This window comes from Thermobia domestica, chromosome 1 (genome assembly GCF_964235325.1).
Source record: "Thermobia domestica chromosome 1, izTheDome1.hap1.1, whole genome shotgun sequence".
NCBI classification, from domain to species: Eukaryota; Metazoa; Arthropoda; class Insecta; order Zygentoma; family Lepismatidae; genus Thermobia; species Thermobia domestica.
In genome coordinates, this window is record NC_137454.1 from 107,134,399 (window position 1) to 107,155,420 (window position 21,022).

Genomic DNA, 21,022 nt, shown 5'->3' on the forward strand with positions numbered 1-21,022 from the left:
TAGTAGTGTATTTACTAAAAGCATTCAAGAAAAAAAAATCATTTTGCGTATCAGAGAAAAGAACTACCTGCAATAAGAGAAATAAGATTAAAATTACTTTCTGTCAGTAAAATTTAAAATTCAATAATAATAATAATAATAATAATAATAATAATAATAATAATAATAATAATAATAATAATAATAATAATAATAATAATAACGAAAGTTTGTGTTCAACATTTTTTTGCAATTTCGAGGACTAAATTGCGTTTTTAAGAGTGGACTGTATCGGAATTCTTTTGACTGTACCTGTATCTTTGTACTTTTATCTGTATGGAACAAATATCATTGCTGACGGTGCGCTGACCACATACTCCTCATCTAAAAAAAATCGCTGGATGGTCAACTTAAGCACTTCGGGGATGTGGATTTGTGCCAGGAAGTTTCTGAAACACATTACGTATGTTGTAATACTAGGGGACTTACTGAGCGTTCCACTATTTTGTGTTAGGGTTCTGTGGAACCCTCGAAACTTGAAAGACGAATTTTCAGTCTCCTATATCGCGTAATCTGTAGTGCGTGTATTGTACGCTTGTCGTTGGGTTCAATTATCGATAATGTTATAGAAGTTACGATGTTTATTAACTGTCGTGAGGAATTTGGGGTCTACCTGAATTACGGGATATTGAACTCCGATCTACCAAGCCAAAACTAATTACGTTCGAATTCAGTGCTCTGACTCTGCATCACTCAGTTTAACGAGCGACATCTGGCAAATTAGGTATAATTTTTCACGAGTGACACCGGATGCTTGCTTTTGTTATCCAAAATTATAATTTCTATTAAAACTTCCTGTTAGTGTTTTCTAATGAAATTTCTGATTTTTAAGCCGGTTTAATATACGGCTCACACTGTTAGTAAACCTAACAATAGACAGCGCTTCTTTTCTCTCTTTGCGATGAATCTAATTTGAAACACAGTAGTTACAAGACAATGAAAATTTAAGCAAAACATACGCACACCAGTTGCGGTTTTGTCGGGTAGGCACGGGCCTACCTAAAAATTTTGAAAAATAAATAAACGCTAAAAGATACAATAAAGAGTAAATATATTTTCCACTATTTATATTAATGTTAGATAATTATGTAATAAATAGCATCAAACACTACTGTAAAAGTAATTTCTTACTGTCGTTAATCAATCAAATGTGTATATGTATCCATAAGCGAGGGAGCAGGCGTACCCAAAATTAAAATCCTAAAGCCGCCCATGACGCACGCTAGCTTTACGTACTGAATACATACAGAATACGTATTTATCTCCAACTAACTGGTAAGTGTACTATTTTAACAGACCAGATCTATTGTAAAACGCTTATAAACCATACAAATACCATAAACAATTCAAATAATAATAATAATAATAATAATAATAATAATAATAATAATAATAATAATAATAATAATAATAATAATAATAATAATAATAATAAGTAAATTTACTTCAGAAATGTCTACAAGGATACATCTCAAAACGGAAACAAAGTGAGATTAGAAGTAAATAATGTATTAGTTTCTAAGAACAATTATCGCTTTAAAAATAAAACATTGATATCAACTCTTTATGTTACTTTCGCATGAATGAAAACAATGTTTTGTCCTGTTGAGTATTACGATTCAAATTTAAAATTTCGGTATCGGTAGTATTTAGTGTCTATACAACAGTTAAGATTACTAATTTTCTAAATATGTACTTTGTAACTGCAAGATTCCTAAATTTATATGCCCTAAAGTTCTAAATAATTAGTTGATGGAAAACACAATTTTAGACGAAAAACAGTCTTCACAAAAGTTGGTGGTTCTGGAGCAATAAAACGAAAACTTGAAATATTTCAAATGTGGAGAATCGCCATTGAGAAAGATACCAATTAAGCCTAGCTTTCTATAGAAAAACTAAATAATTGTAAATGATGTTTAAATCTATGGAATAATTTCAAAGTTCTGCCTTTCGTTTTATTTATTTATTTTTAGATAGTGCCATCTTCTAAAGTCTAACAAAGAATATTAATTTGTGATCAGCATTTGTAAAGTTTTTACAGAAAATTAAGACACTAATGTTATTGCTCAATCGCATATCTCTAAGCAAGATGAGTTAGTAGAAAACTTTTAATAAATTAATCTTATAATTTTATTTCTTTTTCCATTTTTTAAAAAGAAGACTGAAAAAGAAAAAAAGCTGCAAGCGGAAAATAATATTGATAAGAATTAAATTTAAACTAGATAGTTGTAAATTGAAACGTTTTTTTAAAAAAAATATATTTTCAAGAAATTTAAGTATTTTTCAGAGACGTTAGGATTACAAAACATTAACACCTTTCGGTAATTTCTGAAGACGCATTAAATTTGTTCAGATTAGAACAATCTATAATAACTGTCTACTCTTATATCACCTATGATCTTACTTCTGTTGATTTATATGGGAAAAAGTTACAATATTGAAAAATGGCGTTTTTATCCATCGTATACGCACATAAGCCTACCACTATTATTTCTCAGATTTAGTAGTACTTGAGTTTACCAACCCACTGTACGCCACAAAATAGTACAAAACAGTGTTGTGACGAATCTAATTAATGAAGAATGAAAAATAACTGAAATGAATTTTTTGTTTAACGTCCCATGCATGTGCTGTTTACGCTAAAGGAGATGTATGATTAATGAAAATAAATGAATGGATGTGAAATTATATTTTTTGTGCTCCTCTACCGGAAATTGAATCCGGGATCATGTGCACCAAATGCACACAAACTAACTAGCCACTAGACCAAACGGGAAGTGTAGATCTTATAGATACAAACTTTACGAGGAATACTAATATAAAGTTTACCGATCAATAGAATTCTTTGCCTCCCGTCGTCTTTATTTATGGCATGGTGGTTCAGAGATAAAGCGCTTAATTCTGCGGCGAGATGTCCAGCGTTCAATGCCATGTCATGTGAATATATTGTAGATAAAATTGTATTCATGTGATTATTGTGGGTGTTTGCATTTTCTCCCGGATTCTCATTTTGAAAATTTTAAATGTAGATTTACTTGCATACCTTTCTGTACATAATTATGGGACATTAAGCAAAATGTTTCATTTCATTTATTTTTCTACACCGTCTTGACTACTTATTTAAATACACTTAGAAAAAAAAACAGTCTAGAATTAGTTTTGCCCACGAGACGAAACAAGACGAGACTCGTCTCGATTCTTGAAGAACTCCTCGTCTGGAACAAGCTTTTCTCACATAGTCTCGTTCTGAAATTTATGTTCAAAATCTATGCCCTAATTTTTTAACCTAATTTCATCTACGAAGTCACGAAAAGTCTCCACGAAAGGTGTGATATAACAACATATAAGGCATGTATATATTATTGGAGTACATTTTGTAATGACTTACGTATCTGTAAACGTTCATAAATGCTCTTTATCGTCTTCGTACAACCATCTCATCCATTTATAGCTTATCTCGGACATCTCCATTATATATATATATATATATATATATATATATATATATATATATATATATATATATATACCCTGGCAAATATATGCTGTATATATTATATATTATTGCAGGAGAATATCATCCTTTCACACACACTTCTCATTTACAGACAAATAATCATGTCCCATCGGTGTCCGTTATTCAGAGGTTTCACTGTATAATACTTGGGTAAACTTATGTTGCTCACATGACTCGACAAATTTTTCGTATTGTTCCGAAAACGGGTCGAGAGATTTGTCATGTTTCTCGACTTGTCTAAATTTGAAAATGCATTTCTCGTCTCGTTTTCGAGATGAGAAGAAAAAATTCAAAACTATATTGGATATACAAGATTCAATTCAATAAACTAATAGGGGCCTAAATTTTTCTACGTATAGTGTTCGTACAATCCAGAAATTCGTACACGACTTTTTGACATCAGACTGTTAGGACATTCAAATTTCTATATCATTACCAGCTTTTCTGATAGGATTATTTTAATTCTATTTATTTATTAATAAAAAAGAATTCATCTTGTATACTATCTCAATATTGGTTAAACTAACCATGACATTAACATATTTCCACATTAAACTATAGAAATATGAAAATGAAAAATAATAATTTCAGTTTGAAATCCTAACCGTATCATTGCTGGTACCTTACAGAAATATCATATAGGAAACTATATGGTGCTTGAAAACTACTACTTACTCGCTTTATGCAAGTAATATAAGGTTTACACATTTCTGATTTTTCTTATTCTTTTCTTTTTTTCGTAATGTATGAAATTCTGTATTTTTCTGTAATATTATATCACACTAGTATTTGTGTATAAAGTCCAAAGATGAGGCATAAGTATCGGTTGATAAAGCTAATCGAACTAAAAAAAAAAAAAAAAAGATACGCTTATGAATAAATCTTATGCGCAGTTTTCGAGAAATCAACAGAAACTTCTATACTTCTATAATCTATACTTCTTTTATACATAACACAGTCTGCTGGCCAGGGTGATTGGCCTTCCTTAGAATTGAGTTTGATTCCTGGTGAATCAAAAATAAAAATGTAAATATTGTATATTAGCTTCTGTTCAGGTATCAATAAAATAACGCAAATAACGCCAGTGAATGTGAATAATATTAACAATTAAAAATAGATAATAACAAAATCATAAACTGTAAAATCACAGAGAAAAGAGGAATTTGGTGTTTACTTATCTTCCCCGCAATTCTGTTCATAAGGTTTTAACTACATTTTGCAGATTTTATTAAAAATAAAATATATTATTTGTCTCTCGCCTCCTCTCGAACTAAAAAAGAAACTTACTTCTCGTCGTGAAGATTTGAGAGAGGCGAGAAGTTGATCGTCTCGAAAGCAACATTAAGTGTAGTATATTTATACCGTGTAGGCTAACAGTTCGCGCGCAATCATATGTAGATTTCATTCTTGGTGAAGATACAGACCCAGTTTAGAGACTTTATAGATACAGACTTTATAGTTTCGAGATGTAGAAAATCTAAGTCTATAGTTGGATAAATCATTCCTGCGAATTACTCTTGGAATATCATCCGTGCAAATTACTAACAAAATATCACTCCTGCGGTATAACATCTCGCAAACTACTTGTATCCAAAAACAGTTAATTTCTTGCAACAAATTGGTTTGTCATAATCAATAAACACTAAAACGTGAATTTATGATTAATTAGAATTTTAAAAACCGTAGAGTAATAACTATTACATATAATTTTGTAATTAGTAACAAGTAATTATCCTATTTATATAATACAATGATTTAATTTATATATATATAGTCCGTGAAAATAGGTGGGTTTCTACCCACAAGTAGTTCATAACAGCAATTTGGAATCGTGCCAAACGTTTTAAACTTGGCGAATGAACAAGTCAATGATACCCGGAAACAGGATATTATGTGTTAATTAATTTTAATCGATGACTTTTACCGATGAGTATGTGTGTTTTTCTGTTCACACCTTTAACATGATGCAACTTATTGATGAATATACATCTCTATAGCGATGGTAGTAAAATATTTTCTTTTATGGATTCAGCGCTAAAACCTGTTGTCTTTTTAGGCGATAGAGCCAACGTTAATAATTAACTTGTCAAATTCCCACTCAATTGTTTTACGTCAAGAAAGCTTCATTGTATTAAAAAAAAAAACTACGGAAAAACGATAGCAAAGCATGGACCAACTCCCTAGGACATTTACTTCATTTATTTGCACCATGCAGATAAATTAGTATTTAAACTATACAGGATTTACAAATATTAAATGAAAATATAAATAATAACAGTTATTATTAATTAAGAAGAAAGGTGTTAGCTACGATTAAAAACTAAACTTTCTGTACTAGAGCAATGGTCGAATTTTATATATATCCATTGAACAATATCATAATCAAATTGTAATATACTCGTATAATTTAGGAAATAGATAAATAGAAGCATTAAGGAAAAGGTGGAGGATAAAAGTGGGCATATCATCATTTGAATTATCCAATGAAAAAAAAAAGTTGCAATGTGAAGCATTTGTTAGACAAAGCAAAAAGTGTGTGACAGTTTCCCTGATTTTCACATCATTTTGAGACATTTGTAATTACTAATACAACTTACACAGAATTTAAAGCGAAGGGGAATATTCTATATGCTTCATGATATAACAATATATCGAGGAAAATTAGTGTTCCACACTAGCACGCAAAATATAGCTACTCATTCTGATCATTCTTGAAAGAATAACGAATAAACAAGCATACTAAACTTAAGAAAAAAAATCGTATGATGGATACCTTCCCTTCCCATCTTGCTCGCCCAACGCTTGATAGCCAACAAATTTCAGTTATATTTCAGTCATCACCTGTTTGATTCAAAATGGCGACGTGATGGTGTGTTCCAACTGTCTGCGAGCTCTGGACTTCCCGTTGCGCTGGAAAAAGTACGCTAGGAAGAAACTGCCTCTGCACTCCAATCAACACGGAGGCCTAATTATTTTTTTTAAAAAAATTAAGATTGATGCTTTCTGCTTATTTTATAACCGTTAGTTATCATTTAGTTGTGCAAAATTTCACACACAGAACAGCATTTGTAGTTGCTGTGCTGTCATCATACTACTTGAACCACTGCACACGAGTTATCCTTTACCGCAACATTTGAGATTGTTTGGTTTGGCATAAAATTTTGCAACGTCTTTGATTTTCGTGTCAGAAATAATTAATCTTTGTTCAGGACTAGTGAAAAGTATCATCAGAAAAGATAAATGTTTATTTGTGTTACATAATTAGTTCGATATTGCATTAATTTGCCCTCTCCTATAGATCCACAGACATCAAACAGTCAGAGAGTTGCATTTCTTGAAATTTTCAAACAAAAAACGCAAATATTTTCATTTTTAGAAAATATAAATATGCAATATAAATAACTTGAGATATTTACAACTGTAATTTCTTGGCTTAACTTCTTTTTATTACAATAAGATTATATTATTTATCTTAAAATGATTTATATAACAAGGAATTCGAGGAGCTATTATTGGTACTATTGCTGATCAAGAATAAAATTATCATAGTACGACAAAAGAAAAAAAAAACTCTTAATAACTCTTCCCAGCGACACCCTTTATAGTTAACATATTTAACAAAAATTAAATGTTACACAGATTTTAAATTGTTATTTATCCAAAAAGAAGTAAAGCTTCCTCCAAGTTGGCCCCGATAAAATATGAGTTAAAATATGATCAAAATATCTGTTCAAACATTGCTTTTTTAAAAAAAATTCCTGAAATTAAGAAAAATACTGAATATACTTTGATCACGAATTTTGGCCATATTTGTGTAGTAACTTATCCAAGCCTGCACTGAACCTATCGGAAAATACTTCCTCAGACTTCTTCAGAAATAGAAATCTTTAATCAATTAAGAAAACGACAAAATAAAATGTTCCACCAAAACATTCTATTTTAGTGTTTTCTTTATTATTTATTTCCTTAATTTATATTATTATTTATATTATTTTTATATTATTTATATATTTATATTATTTATATTATTTATATTATTGTTTTATTATTTATATTAATTTAGTTTTTCTATAATGTTTTAATAAGTATTTTCTACGTTGAAATTTTTACGGTGATATGAAAAATCATTTTTTTTTTTTTTTTTTTTGCTGAAATATTGTGAATATCAAACGAAAAATGAACGAAATATTAAATATAACATTGCAGTGACTTTTCGAAATTAATAATTTTACATTACTTTGCATCTCGGCATGGCAGCAAGACTCAACCATCAAGATTTAGCCGAGACGCATCTGGAAGGTCTCGGTCTCGTCCTCGAATATTAACAGAAATTATTGAAATTATATTTTTTTAAACTCAAAATTCGTTGCATGTTATTTTACATATAAGGCAGTGGAATGATTGCCGTTGGATGGTGGTAGTCATGGGCGTATATACGGAAGAAAAGGGGACGAATGCCACCACTGACACTTGGCACCTAGGTATATCGAAAATGTTTTAAACAGCAGATAATTTTGACTTGGGATTCAATATGTTTTATTCTATTTTCAGTTGACCAAAATAATTCAAAGACCATATTATCTAAATATTCGGAAACTTACTTTTTTAAAAGGAAAACATGTAAAGTTTCAACTTCTCAACAATATTTTTTTCTCACAGCTTAGGAATTTTCCTGGAACAGATATGTTTTAAAAATTCTGGTTTTACTGCAATTAGTCATGCACATAATAATGCTACCAACTCATTTGGAAACAGGATAAAATTTTAAGATTGGAAGAAAGTGGGAGCAGAAATTCCAGAAGAGAATAGGGCAAAATCACGAAAAGTAAAAAAAAAAAAAAAAAAAAAAAGCTAAAGAATAGGCTAGAACTACCAGGATGTCAAATGATGTAAATTCGTTGGTCGGTTGAATTGGAATTTAGCGTCCATTTCAAACGGAGACTATAAGGGACTTGAACCTACAGTACAAGATAGAATCAGAACTCCCGTAATGCGTTTTTCGATGCTTTCTCACCGGGAACCGAACCCGAGACCTCGTATACCAAAGGTGAGTGTGCTAGCCAATAGACCATAAAGTAATGTAAAGTTCTGGAGTTTACTGATTAGAGTTTACTATCCATTTTCCATACCGTGGACAAATTACACAAAATCTATTGCTTAAAGTTAGATCTGAATCATTATTCGGCTTTCATCTGATACTTGATATACCCAAAGGGGATTGAATCCGCGAACATATGCACAAAAAATAAGAACTGTTAGCTACTTAGTTATGAAGGAATATTTCGGCCTACAAACAAACCTAGATTTGTAGTCAAGAATGAACTAAAAAATACAGATAGAGAAAACGCATTGCTGTAGTGTCTTACTTATACACTTTCAGTTTTACACAATTTATTTCGAGACTATCGAGACGAGATCGAGACTGAGATCGATAACGATGATTTTCGACTCAAGATAAAATCGAGATTGAGACTGCTTATTTGTCAACCGAGACTGTATTAAATGTCGTCTCGATACCATCTATAAAATAAATTACTTATTGAAAATAAGCTGACATGTATCCCATAATTTAGAAAATTTTGGTTTGAAAAGGGGAAAGAGGCCATTTGTATAATTTTTTCAACACATTGAAATCGACGTGATATGTTGATCGTGATCGCATTACGGGAAAACGGCTAATCTGTTTGAAATGAATTTTAGAACATAGTACCCATTTCAAGAAGGGACTATCCTAACGGGAGTTTAAAAATTTTACACCAAAAATATAATATCTGATGGTTTTTTATCATTGCACTTTCAATGAAATGAGTATGCGAAGGGGGGAGGGAAAGGGGGTTCAAGTTTTTTCCCACAAACCTATTCTCCCTGTGCGAAGAATGGGCTTTTCATTATTTTGAGAAATTAGTTATTAAACTGTAGAAAACTAAAATATGAAATTTTACAATTATTTAATTGAAGGCTATATTTAAAAAAAAAAAAAAAAAAACACGGTTAGGACACAATATAAAATAATTTCGCATTAGTATTCACAAAATGTCTAGTATTACACGAATTTAAATGTTTTGAAAGAAGATAACATTTCGTTATTCTGTCTTTTCCGGTATACCCATGAGTTTTCATAAAATTCAAATTAAGATTTGAACCTCATGCCCTTCACAAGACGCACCGACACATTCGTTTGGTACAATCGTGTTATTTAGTTTAGCTAGCGATACAGTTAATTTCAGAAAAATAAGAAAGGATAGTCTATAGGGGTGTCATTTGGGAAGGGTAGGGGTAAATTCCCCTCTTGAGTTTTGATAATTACATACTATTTAATCAATTTGATAGTAACATATTAATAAATAAAACGGGAAACTCGTGTATCGGTGGAGCATTTTGATCCCACCCCCTGTAAGCAAAATCTGAAATGATACATTAAAAGGTATCGCCGTGAAATACGAAACAATATTTATTAATCAAATGAAGCATCTCTCTACTGCATAACACCGGAATGCATTAATAATACCACAGTGAACTGCATCTTTTAACACATTAATAATTATCGCGAATATTTTAATACATTATCATCACTGGTAGTCATTTTTAGTGCATGACTGGTTTTAAGCAAAGCAACGTGTCACAACAGACGTAAATAATTTCTTCATTTAGCCTTGTTGAGATTATGTGGAAAAATTAAACTTGTTGTTAAACAGTGAGCTTTCTTGAATAATAATAAATAGAGAACCTGGTAGATTTAAATTCAAATTAAATTTATAAAATTTAAGAAGTAAAATCTTAATTAAAAATAACTCATCCTCTGTATTATTCTGGCCTACTGTACTAAATGTATGCTCTGTTTATTTTTTCATAATTTCATGTAGAAATTATCAAGAATCCTTTCGCGTCACAAAAGGTCCACGAAGGATGTGACATGACAACTTTAAAATCATATTTATTATTGGAATACATTCTATAAGAAGTTGGTATCTCTAAACGATGATGAGAGCTCCTTCGTGGCTAAGCGGTTAGCGTACGCGTCTTTGGCATGGGAGACCCAGGTTCGATTCCCGACGGGAGCCCATGTGGTTCAGATTCCACGTTAAGCTGTAGATGCACATCTCATACAGCCTCGCTGCTCAAAGAGACGCAAAATCATATCAACTGAACTCTAAGCGATAATAAATAGTCTTCATTATGTCCGTAATTTATCAATTTATAGTTTTTATACTATCAATCATGTAAGACTAAAACAATGTTTGAAATCTAAGACTTGGGTTAAGTAATGTTACCTACGAGACTCGAAAAATATCTCGTCTTGGGATACGGCTATTTCGATGTAGGACTTTTACGTGTAGGGCGTTTCTGTGTAAAAATTTCAATCTTTACACCAAAATTATTCATTAGGAAGAAATAAATTCATGAAAAAATAAAAGATAAATTTATAAATAAAATAAACTTAAATTCTATCATACGTATTCTGGGTAATTCTCCTTTTTGCTCATTTCGCGAATATCAACTAGAAACACATAATTAATGGCATCTTTATGTTACTACCAATAGAAGGTGGAAATTTTCTTATAAATTTAATACGGGTATACGTGTGTATAATATAGGCCCTATATTAGTGAAAGTGTCAAATGACAAACAAGATTTGTTTTATATTTTGCTGTATATGTACATGCACTTATTAAAGACATACAAATTGTATGTTATGTATGAACACTTTTGCAAATTAAATTAGTATTTTGAATCAAATTTGAGTATTATTCTTCATCATTTTCTACAGACTGATAATTCTGTCGCAAATCGAAAATATTCTCATGAACGCATTGTATTATCAGTTTATGATTGCCTCAATAACAATGTTTAACAGTTTAGACTATGATACAGTAACTTCACTGTGGCACTTCAAGTGTGCCAGATCAGAAAATTCAAGTTTTTATTTTTATTTTTCTTATTTTTGAAATTTTATTTTATATGTTCGCACCTTAGTTCAGTAAGACGAATGCCCATTTTTGGCGTTTTTCTTTCTAAATTACACTATATTACTAAGTACAGAATAGTCTATTAATGTACCTAACTCTCACAGTGCTCGTTTTATAAGTGTTGCAAATGTATAAATGGGGTTGTCCTCTAAAAAGTTCACATTTTGATTTTTTTCTTGTCTTAAAAAACTAGACTTTGTGACACTCATTCTTAGTGAACTAAGGTACGGATAATGTGTGTGAACTAATTCTCTCTCTTTTCCTTCATTTTATTACTAATCATTACCGAGCATATATAATTAATCTCCCTTTCCTATTAGTACCGTTATTCCTCTTTTCGTGTTATTTGCTTTAAAACGTAATTAGAAAATTCATATATCATGAGAATTTCAGAGTCTTTTTAAGATATAATGATCCAAAATAATAATAATAAAATAATAATAATAATAATAATAATAATAATAATAATAATAATAATAATAGTAATAACAATAATCCAGAGACATTTGTATAGAACTTTTTTCCAAAGATGAAACCTAGGTAAATCGCTTTCTCGTACCCGCAAACTGGTTTCCATCAAATTTCATGAATACCTCAACAAATATTTATACACTGAAACATCCTTTACAGCCAAATGCTGTCAGACCGGAACGTCCATACACCGAAACGTTCTGGACCCTCTCGTCTCGTCCCGTCTCGAATTTAAAAATGTACTTATCGTCTCGATTCTCGTCTCGTTTTCGAACGAGATGATAAATTTCTCGTCCTGTGGATAACACTATATGCGATTTGTAAGAAAACAAACTTACTTTAAAATAGTGGAATATCGATTTATTAGGAATATAAGAAAAATATTATTTAGTATTTATGAACCTGACCATGTTTTTACATGTTTAACGCTCCTCACCCTTTGTTATTAAACTTTGTAAATGCAATAATAAAATGAACAATTTGACAATTTTGAAAATAGTTTTAAAAAACTCTCGTAACATGCTACTAGAAGAATTAATAGCTGTTTTCAAGGACTTAAACTGTATTCTAAGACTTATGGCTTGTGAGAAACTACCTGAAACTATCTATTAATATATTTATCAACATTTTGTAGATATGTACGGCTTAATTTTTATATTTCCATTAATGAAATCTATTTCTACTAGTTGCAAGCGTTATAGTGGGTAGTGAATAACCATAAGAACAGTGACACAACATTACATAGAACTATATGCAGTAACTGAATTGTATCCTCTCTGAGAACAGTTATTATTTCTGATAAGTGTATCTTTTTTTACGAAAAGAAATTAACTTTTTGCGCCAATTAATTTCTTTTATACAGAATTAAATCTCAAACTGTCTAATTATGTGGTCATATTTTGACATAATTTTGGTGGAATCACTTTACTGAGAGAGGATGAAGCGATTTTTTTTTAACACACTAAACTTGTAATTGTTGGTTCCAATTTCGAATCCGGTGGGCGACCATCCTGAAACTGAAGACCGCACAAACATTGCTCGAATCCTAAAACCATATAAGCTTTGGTGCTAAAAATTACACCTTTATGAAATTCTGCGTACGACTTATTTCTCGAAAGCTCTTCTGTTGCTCATATTTTCACTGTGCAAAATGACGTTTTGCTTGCAGCTGGAATATTATGAACAATATACAGTATCTTTGGTGCGGGAGAACGAATTATATTTCTAATAGAAGCATATGTGTTTGAATTTCATATTGAACTATAGGTTTACATTTCACTGAACTTAGTACTGAAAGGAGATTCGAAATTAACAAAAAAAAAAAAATAAATAAATAAATAAATAAATCAACAGGACCAAATCTGAAAACGTAGACTTTATTTTACAAATTCGCGAACAGGACTTTATTCACAAAAGGTTACCTAAGGACTTTGCTTAGTCAGTGTATTCTACCTAAGTACGAGCTTTATATATAAATAAATGTATTTAAAAATAGACATCGGTGGACAGGTGACAATCATGGAATGTGCGGCAAATGACATGAAGTGTTCGGCCGCATGACAACTATCAGACCGAAAGGACGTCCGGCGAGAAGTGGTCGCTCGATGGGACACATTCTCCAACGTGCTAGGAGAGTCGTTGCGGGCCTGTGACGACAAGCTTCGACGTATACCCCCTGAATGAGTCATTCACTGGTTCTCCGGAGGAAGGAAGCGGCATGGATGAGCAAAAACAAAAGACACTTTTCGCATGCTTTTTCTTTCTTTCTTTTTTGTCTGTATGTATGTGTATATGCGGTGTGGTGTTTGCGGAAGATAGAAGAATTTGAGTCTTATCTCTTCGCGAGAGTATTTACTATTAACAGCAGAAGAGGTAAAGCTGGTAAAGGTGAGATACTTATCTTAAAATATTTGCAATGTTTTTCACACAAAAGGGGAAAGAAGACAGAAAGAAAAGATATTTTGAAAACAACAAAAGTAGATGCTTCTTCGTTCTACGACCTTGCGTGATCGAGTGAGATTTACAGGTCTAGACTTGTCAATACGGAACGCTGCCTACTATGCATTTTAATGATCGCCGAGCTAAGAGCACATAAAATAAATGCAACAATGAACTTTGAGCGTAATGTGTCTTCATTCATAGTACCAAGGCTAACTAGTTTGTAACATTTATTCCTGTTACAATCGTCGTACAATGTTGCATTCTAAAATTATGTACGTGCTCTTCAGTACGTATTATCGTAACACACATTTTAATATTATTTATATGACGTGTAAATGCTTTACAATTAATTACAAGAACTATATTAAAGTAAATTTGTAAGATTTATAGAAGTAAAGATTTGTCTCCATACATTGCAATCAAAACTATATAACAACCAAAGATATTTCGTCTCTTAATAATGCCTATCTAACTAATAGGTCACTTATATAGCCTATAGAGGGCTACGTGAATTTATAAATTTATAATAAAAGAGAAAGAAAAAGGTTATCTTCTACCACTCAAGCACGTTTCAAGCAAATGAAATTTTCTGTATTTAGTTTTTGTTAATAATGACAAAATTAATTCGGTTAGTTTGATTGGTTTATTGAAAAAATACTTTCGCGGATATGAAGAAATTTTTAACTGAAATCTTAATTCTCAATTAGGGTAAATTTCAATAACAAAATTTATTGGACTAAAATACATACATTCTATTTGCACAGACCTATAAAGGAAGATTCTAATTGTAGTTGAAATGTAAGGCTACATGTAAGTTTAAATCGATAGTTTTAATTAGTATATTAACATATTTGACACATGGTTTAATGAAACAAGTTTTGTGGATTATGAATACCAGCAATTTTTCAGTTGGTTTTAAAGCTCTTTTTTCTTTTCTTTTACTTTCTATAATCCCCTATTTATCCCCAGTTATAACTCAAGCAGAAACAAAAATTGGTAATTAATTTTGATTAATTACGTTAATTTAGAGCAAATGAGATATTATTTTTTCTCAGTTGAAACTTTAGCAAAAAGTAATTCTTGTATTCTTTTTTCATTCATTACAAATAGTTTTAATTAGCTTAATATATAATTTTATGCATTTCAAAACAATACAACGTTCCTGCCTTCACATCTGTAACCTATTAACATGAAAAACAAGGCATGTAATATTTATTTCAGTTAAAAAAGAGTCAACGATACCTCTATCCTAAATTTAGTCAAGATCGAATTTGTTCTGTAGCTCTCCTTGTAATAATAATAATAATAAGCGAAGCCCACGAAAAAATGGATTAATTGTGTATCATAGTAGTGAAGAACACAGAATCTCATCAAGATGAAATTTACAGCACCAAAGCTTATATCGTTTTAGGACTCGTGCAATGTTTGTATAGTCTTCATATTTAAATAATATCATGTAGAAGAAGGGGAAGAGAACACTTCAATTCTGATCATTCTCTTTTGTGTACCCCACTGTGTTATAATATGATACATACGTTAAATATAATGATAGATAAGACAAATATGCCTGTTTTTAAGGTAGTAGCTTTTTGTGTGAAGCTTTATTATTATAACATTTAAAAAAAATGAATTGCATATTAAAAAGGGACCATTATTCATTCTTAACCATATAGTGTTGGCTCTTAATAATACTTTTTTTATTAATATTATTTCAGTATTATTTCAGAAGATAGACTAATGTTTATTAATACTTTTCTTAACATATATGCAATTCTCGATATAACTTTTTACAATAAAATTTTAAACTATTATGAAAACAAGCAATAAATTATCGAATCAGTGTACAGTTGACATAATAATAATAATAATAATAATAATAATAATAATAATAATAATAATAATAATAATAATAATAATAATAATAATAATAGACACTTTACTTTTAGAATTTTTTAAAAGATGTGAATGCCTAGATTTTCCTCGCTTTATTAACGTTTGTCATTTGTTTCTTGGAACAGAGGAAAATAATTTTCGAATATTAATTTGAACTACAGGTTACGTGAGACCATGGATATTCTCCAGCTAATATATTACACAGTCAACCCCATAATCAGATCATTCTATAACTGGATTGTTAAAATTCTTCAATAATGTCCGTTTTGCTAATTTTTTCCCCTTGTATAATCTATTGATATTAGGCCTACATTTGAAATGACACGTTTTAAAAACGTTCGGATTTGATAGTATGCTTCAATACCTTTTTAACTTAATTCAAATATGCACATGGCATATGTGGATTAGAATTACAAACTGTAAGTTTAGATTGCAGAAACTAAAAAATAACATCTAAGTGTCTGTACATTGAGAGAAATAATAAGTTATAAACATATTACTTATACTTGAATTACAAAAAAATGTCTATTTAAAGTATGTAACGATCGTTTATTCATAAAAAAATAAAGGACTGTGTTCGATTCCCAGTGAAGACAGACAGAAAAGTGACAAATGTCATTATCACTAATAAATAAAAGCAGTTGAATTCGATAAACAAATTTCATAGAAAAATGCTGATGAACTACTGTATTGATTCAAATGTCATTCGCTGGACGTATCTTTCGTTGAAATGTCTCACGTCCTCCGTAACTTTCCTTTGTACAGTCATGGTCAAAATTTCATCCCAAGCTTCACTTTTATTTTTGAATTAACTTTACAAACACTTGTCAGAATCCATATGAATCTTCTTATTTTTTAAAAAAGAACTTTATATAAACAATATATTTAAAGAAAATATCAAATTGTCGATAAAGGATAAATATGAAGCAATATTATATGTATGGAAGAGAAATATTGACCATGATCCTATAATGTAATAATATTCACTTTTGATGTGTCACTATAAAAACATAGTAAACTAAGATATATGTGGATGTAACAGCATAAATAATAGACATCTTGAGTACTTACTGTGTATAGTTTCTCTGTTGAAAAACAATCGGTGAGATCTTCGTGAAGAGAACTTGGTTCGACAACAAGACGGTACTATAAACTTCAACACTGGAATGACACTCATGTCGTCAAATTTCGATTCCATCTCAGACCCGGTCATTCTTATGTCCCATAATATATAGGTATATATATTTTTTCAAAATAGAATACGTTTTATAAAAAAATAATAAATATTGAATAAATTAATAAATATAATGTAGCGCAAAAGGCGTGGTAATAATCGTCCACTAAGTGTCAATTGGTGCACATGAGAATTGTCCACCGCTACGAGATGAAGTGTGTGTTCGGGTAAGGAAGCGTCACAAGGGAATGTAAGAACGTCATTCGTACGACGTTGCCTGTAACAAGGCTTAGAGTAAAACTGACCCTGTCTCTTCACAGCAGGACATATATTTCACTTCTTACTTGTACTTGAGTTTTGACCCCCACCCCACCCCATCCTAGATGGCTCCCTCTATTCCGCTATGGAATTTTACTTCAATAGGATTGTATTTTTCTCCCCCCTGTGGTCCCGCTCGGCTTAATCATGCCGACTTTGCTTATGACATGTGAAGAGAAGAGACTTTATTTTCAAACGCTAATTTTATTTTCTTTCTCTTTCTCTCCACCGTAAGTGTTTCTAAGTTTTAAAGTTTGGAATTTACGCTCTTTCCTAACCAATTGCATTTCAAAAGACCCGCCCACTTACTAAAGCTATACCAGTAGGATCTCAGGAAATTCTGTGGGAGGGGTTCTTGTGCTACGTCACCAAAGAGCGCGGTAGATTCATTGATGACTCGTGCGGATTGCCGGTGCATTTTTTCTTTTAAATTTCTTTTTGTTGTTTCCCCGATATCTACTCTGTGACTGTGTGCTAAGTGTGCGTTAACTCGCGCCAGTTCCGCTACCAAGTGACAGTGACAGCGTGTGTGTAATGTGTGCGTGAAAAGAAGGAGAGAGAGAGAGAGAGAGAGAGAGAGAAAGAGCAAGTGAACGAAACAGGGTATACGGCAGACGTAAACTAATCGCGTAGAGCGAAAGACGTGATGCTGTACATAAGAAGCTATTACTTCCTTCATTATGAGCTATGTGCTACTCCTCAGACCAGTGGTGTGGTGTGAGAACCAAAACAAGCAGGTGGAGTGGTCCCGTGGTGGTCCAACTATCAGGATAGATAAAACGATGTCGGATTTTCTTTTTTTAAAAGATGTGTTCATAAAAACAGTAATCGATTAAAAATAAAATCAGCGCTGAATCGTACGTATTTGAAGTAACAAACAAACAGTAGACTTCTACAGAATAAGCCTTATCCGTCATTCTTTTCGCGGGGTTTTCCTCTCTCCCTTCTTACATAGTATTATTACGTCACAAGTCCTTCCCCTACATTAGTTGTCCTTGGATCTTCCACCATCATTATATTCACGACGCTGCTTACAGTATACTACAACTGTACTTAAAAAAGTTAAACACACACACACACGTACTTTAGTACCTTAAAACTGTAGTATTGCTTCATTTTTTTATTCCTAAGTTATATAACAAATATAAATCGTTCACATGTAAGAAAGAAAGAAAGAAAGTAAAATATCGATTTATCACAAAATTATAATAACAATAATAAATGGTTGTGTATATTGTATTTATTAATAAGTTTCTCACGAACAATAATTGTATTAAGTATAAATATTTTGTATTCTTATAATTTCTTTTTTTAAAAATGAATATCGATCCTATTCGTAGCGCTTTTACAAAGACACCAATAGGTTTTGTTTTGTTTTTAGTTTTACCAATAACGTTTTTTTAAAAAACGCTTTTAACAAATTACGAGAAAATTCTCCTGTGCTAACTAGCAAGAGAGAGAGAGAGAGAGAAAGAAAGATTTCTGAAACTGTCTGCGATTTATTGTCATTTTTGTTAAATAAAATAATAATAAAAGCCAAGGAAAGGGAAGAAAAGAAAAGAAAAAAATCTACGAGAAAGATAATGCCATTCCATTCACGTGACAATGATTTGAATCTGTAAAACCTGAAAACATGCACGTGTTCTCTTTCTGCTCCGAAGCAAAATGTGTATCCTTTCTTTTTCTTTTGTTTTTTCTCTCCTCTGACTCTTTTCTTATAAAACTGAAGTTCGCCGCCAAAAGGAAACAAACTCACCTCTCCATCAACTTTTCTCCGACACCAAACCAAGAAACTCACAAATCAAGAAAACCATCCGAGACAAGCGATCGTAGTAGCTGGTTGAGTAGTAAGTAGTTCTCAATAACACCGCTAGAGGGTACTAAACGTCGTCAGTGTCGGGTAGGAAAAAAAAAACGACGATAACAGTTAGTTTCGTGGAAGTAGCTGATTCTGGTTTCTTCTACTATTGGAAGGTTAAGGCGCCCCTCGGCATAGTTTGAGTTCTTAGGAAAAGATCAGTCACTTTTTGTCCGAGAACAACGTGCGCTACATTCATTGTTGCCATCTGTAATGTTTTAACGCTAAGCTAGATGAATTGAAGTTCACTTCGCGTGCGTGAAGAGAAGGAAAAGTGACAGAAGAGATCAGCAGGAAAGAAATTGGTTCTTTGCGTTGGACAATTAAAAATAGAGTGTAGTAGATTTGTAGTTAAGATGACGACAAACACTGCCTTGTTCTGGTCCGCAAAATATTAGCCTTCTTGCTTCTCGATTCGAAACCCACGTGCGGCCACACTGAGAAGATCTCAAGATTTTCCCCTTAGTTTCGCCAGGCGAACGCTGGTATGGCACCCTTAAATATAGGTTCTACCTACCTTCCTTCTGTTGGTACGTATGGAATGAGGCCACGGGCTTGCAAGGTTTTGATATAATGACACATACCCATATTACTATGTTGCTAGGGGATATACGGTGTAAACAATTAGTTCATGAAATGAATATAGATTCTAATGGATTGAATGAAATCTAGATAAATGTGCAATATTTTGAGTCACGATTTGTAATAGATATTGATCGATTTGTTTATACAAGATGGCTATAAAGAGTAAGACTATTAAATCACTAGATATTGATTGAAGATATATTGATCAGAAAAGATTATGTACTGAAGATACAGTATGGTGTGTTTATTAGAATAATATTGAGACATATTCCCATGTTAGTGTAATTTTGGAATATTATGGAGATAATTAACTGAGTTGCGGTTGGTACAGATTAAGAATAAAGGTATAGAATAATGCAGTAGTAGTCGTGTGTATATTTCCCAATAGTATTAACACCTTTCAAAACGTCTTTCTGTATTTTACTGTTGATTGGTTTGTCCTCCCCTGTTGGTCCAGTAGCTAGCGTGCGCGACTTCCGAGCTCATAGTTCCAGATTCGATTCTCGGTGGAAAAGCGTAAAAATTTGAACGTGTTACCTTAAATGTAAGTTCACTTCTAATATAATCTCGGTGCTGAAAAGAAACGTTAAACATGGACGTTTTCGGGGTTTAACCCCTCCACTGAGCAACATATAATGGGAAAATAAACATTTAAGATCAAAAGATCATGTTTATCCTGAAGGATACAAGATTGAATGCTTGACCTCCCCTTGATGAAGTTCTGAGTATGACACTGGCTGAAGTTCATTCAACAAACAATGTTTTCACAGCTATATCTAGAATTTATTATAAATAAAAATGAACTCTTTATCTAACCCTGCAAGCGTAAACATTTTCTCCTAGTAATTGGGGGTCCGAATTTGAATCATATTGAAGTCCATCAGGACATTTGTTCAACTTTTCTGCTCTTTCTATTAGGCGAATTTGGGTCTAATACTCAACCCAGTGATTAATTCAGGGATGATTCTGGGAACATTATCTCCCCTCCCGCTGGGAGCTACGAAATTCTTCCCTGGACCGTATCTCCTATCGTGTTCAATGCGAATCAACAGGACATTTACAGTACTACTTCTCACCTACCGTGTATTGAAAGTTTCAAATGGAGATCTGAAATAATTGTTGACTTAAGCGCTAGCCAACTTCTTTCCCACTGCCGGTTAAATAACACACTGTTAGTAAATAAATTAATAAATTACACTGGGAGTTAATATAAAATGCATTACGGTAGAAATAATCATGAAAAAGTATTCTGGCATCAT

The 21,022-nt window shown here is 31.7% G+C and overlaps 1 protein-coding gene across 3 annotated transcripts in view; it reads right to left on the bottom strand.

The window, feature by feature from the left end:
* The window catches only part of LOC145688058 (uncharacterized), a 418,358-nt gene that overhangs the window by 75,843 nt on the left and 321,493 nt on the right, over window positions 1–21,022 (bottom strand). The window contains exon 1 of one of the 3 annotated variants that reach the window (XM_081761767.1): window positions 16,900–17,261. The exons of the other annotated variants lie outside the window; for them this stretch is intronic. Within the exon in view, the coding sequence (XP_081617893.1) occupies window positions 16,900–17,041 (142 nt within the window). The 5' untranslated portion in view covers window positions 17,042–17,261. Of the gene's footprint in view, window positions 1–16,899; window positions 17,262–21,022 lie in introns of those variants that run through there. 3 annotated transcript variants of the gene reach the window in all.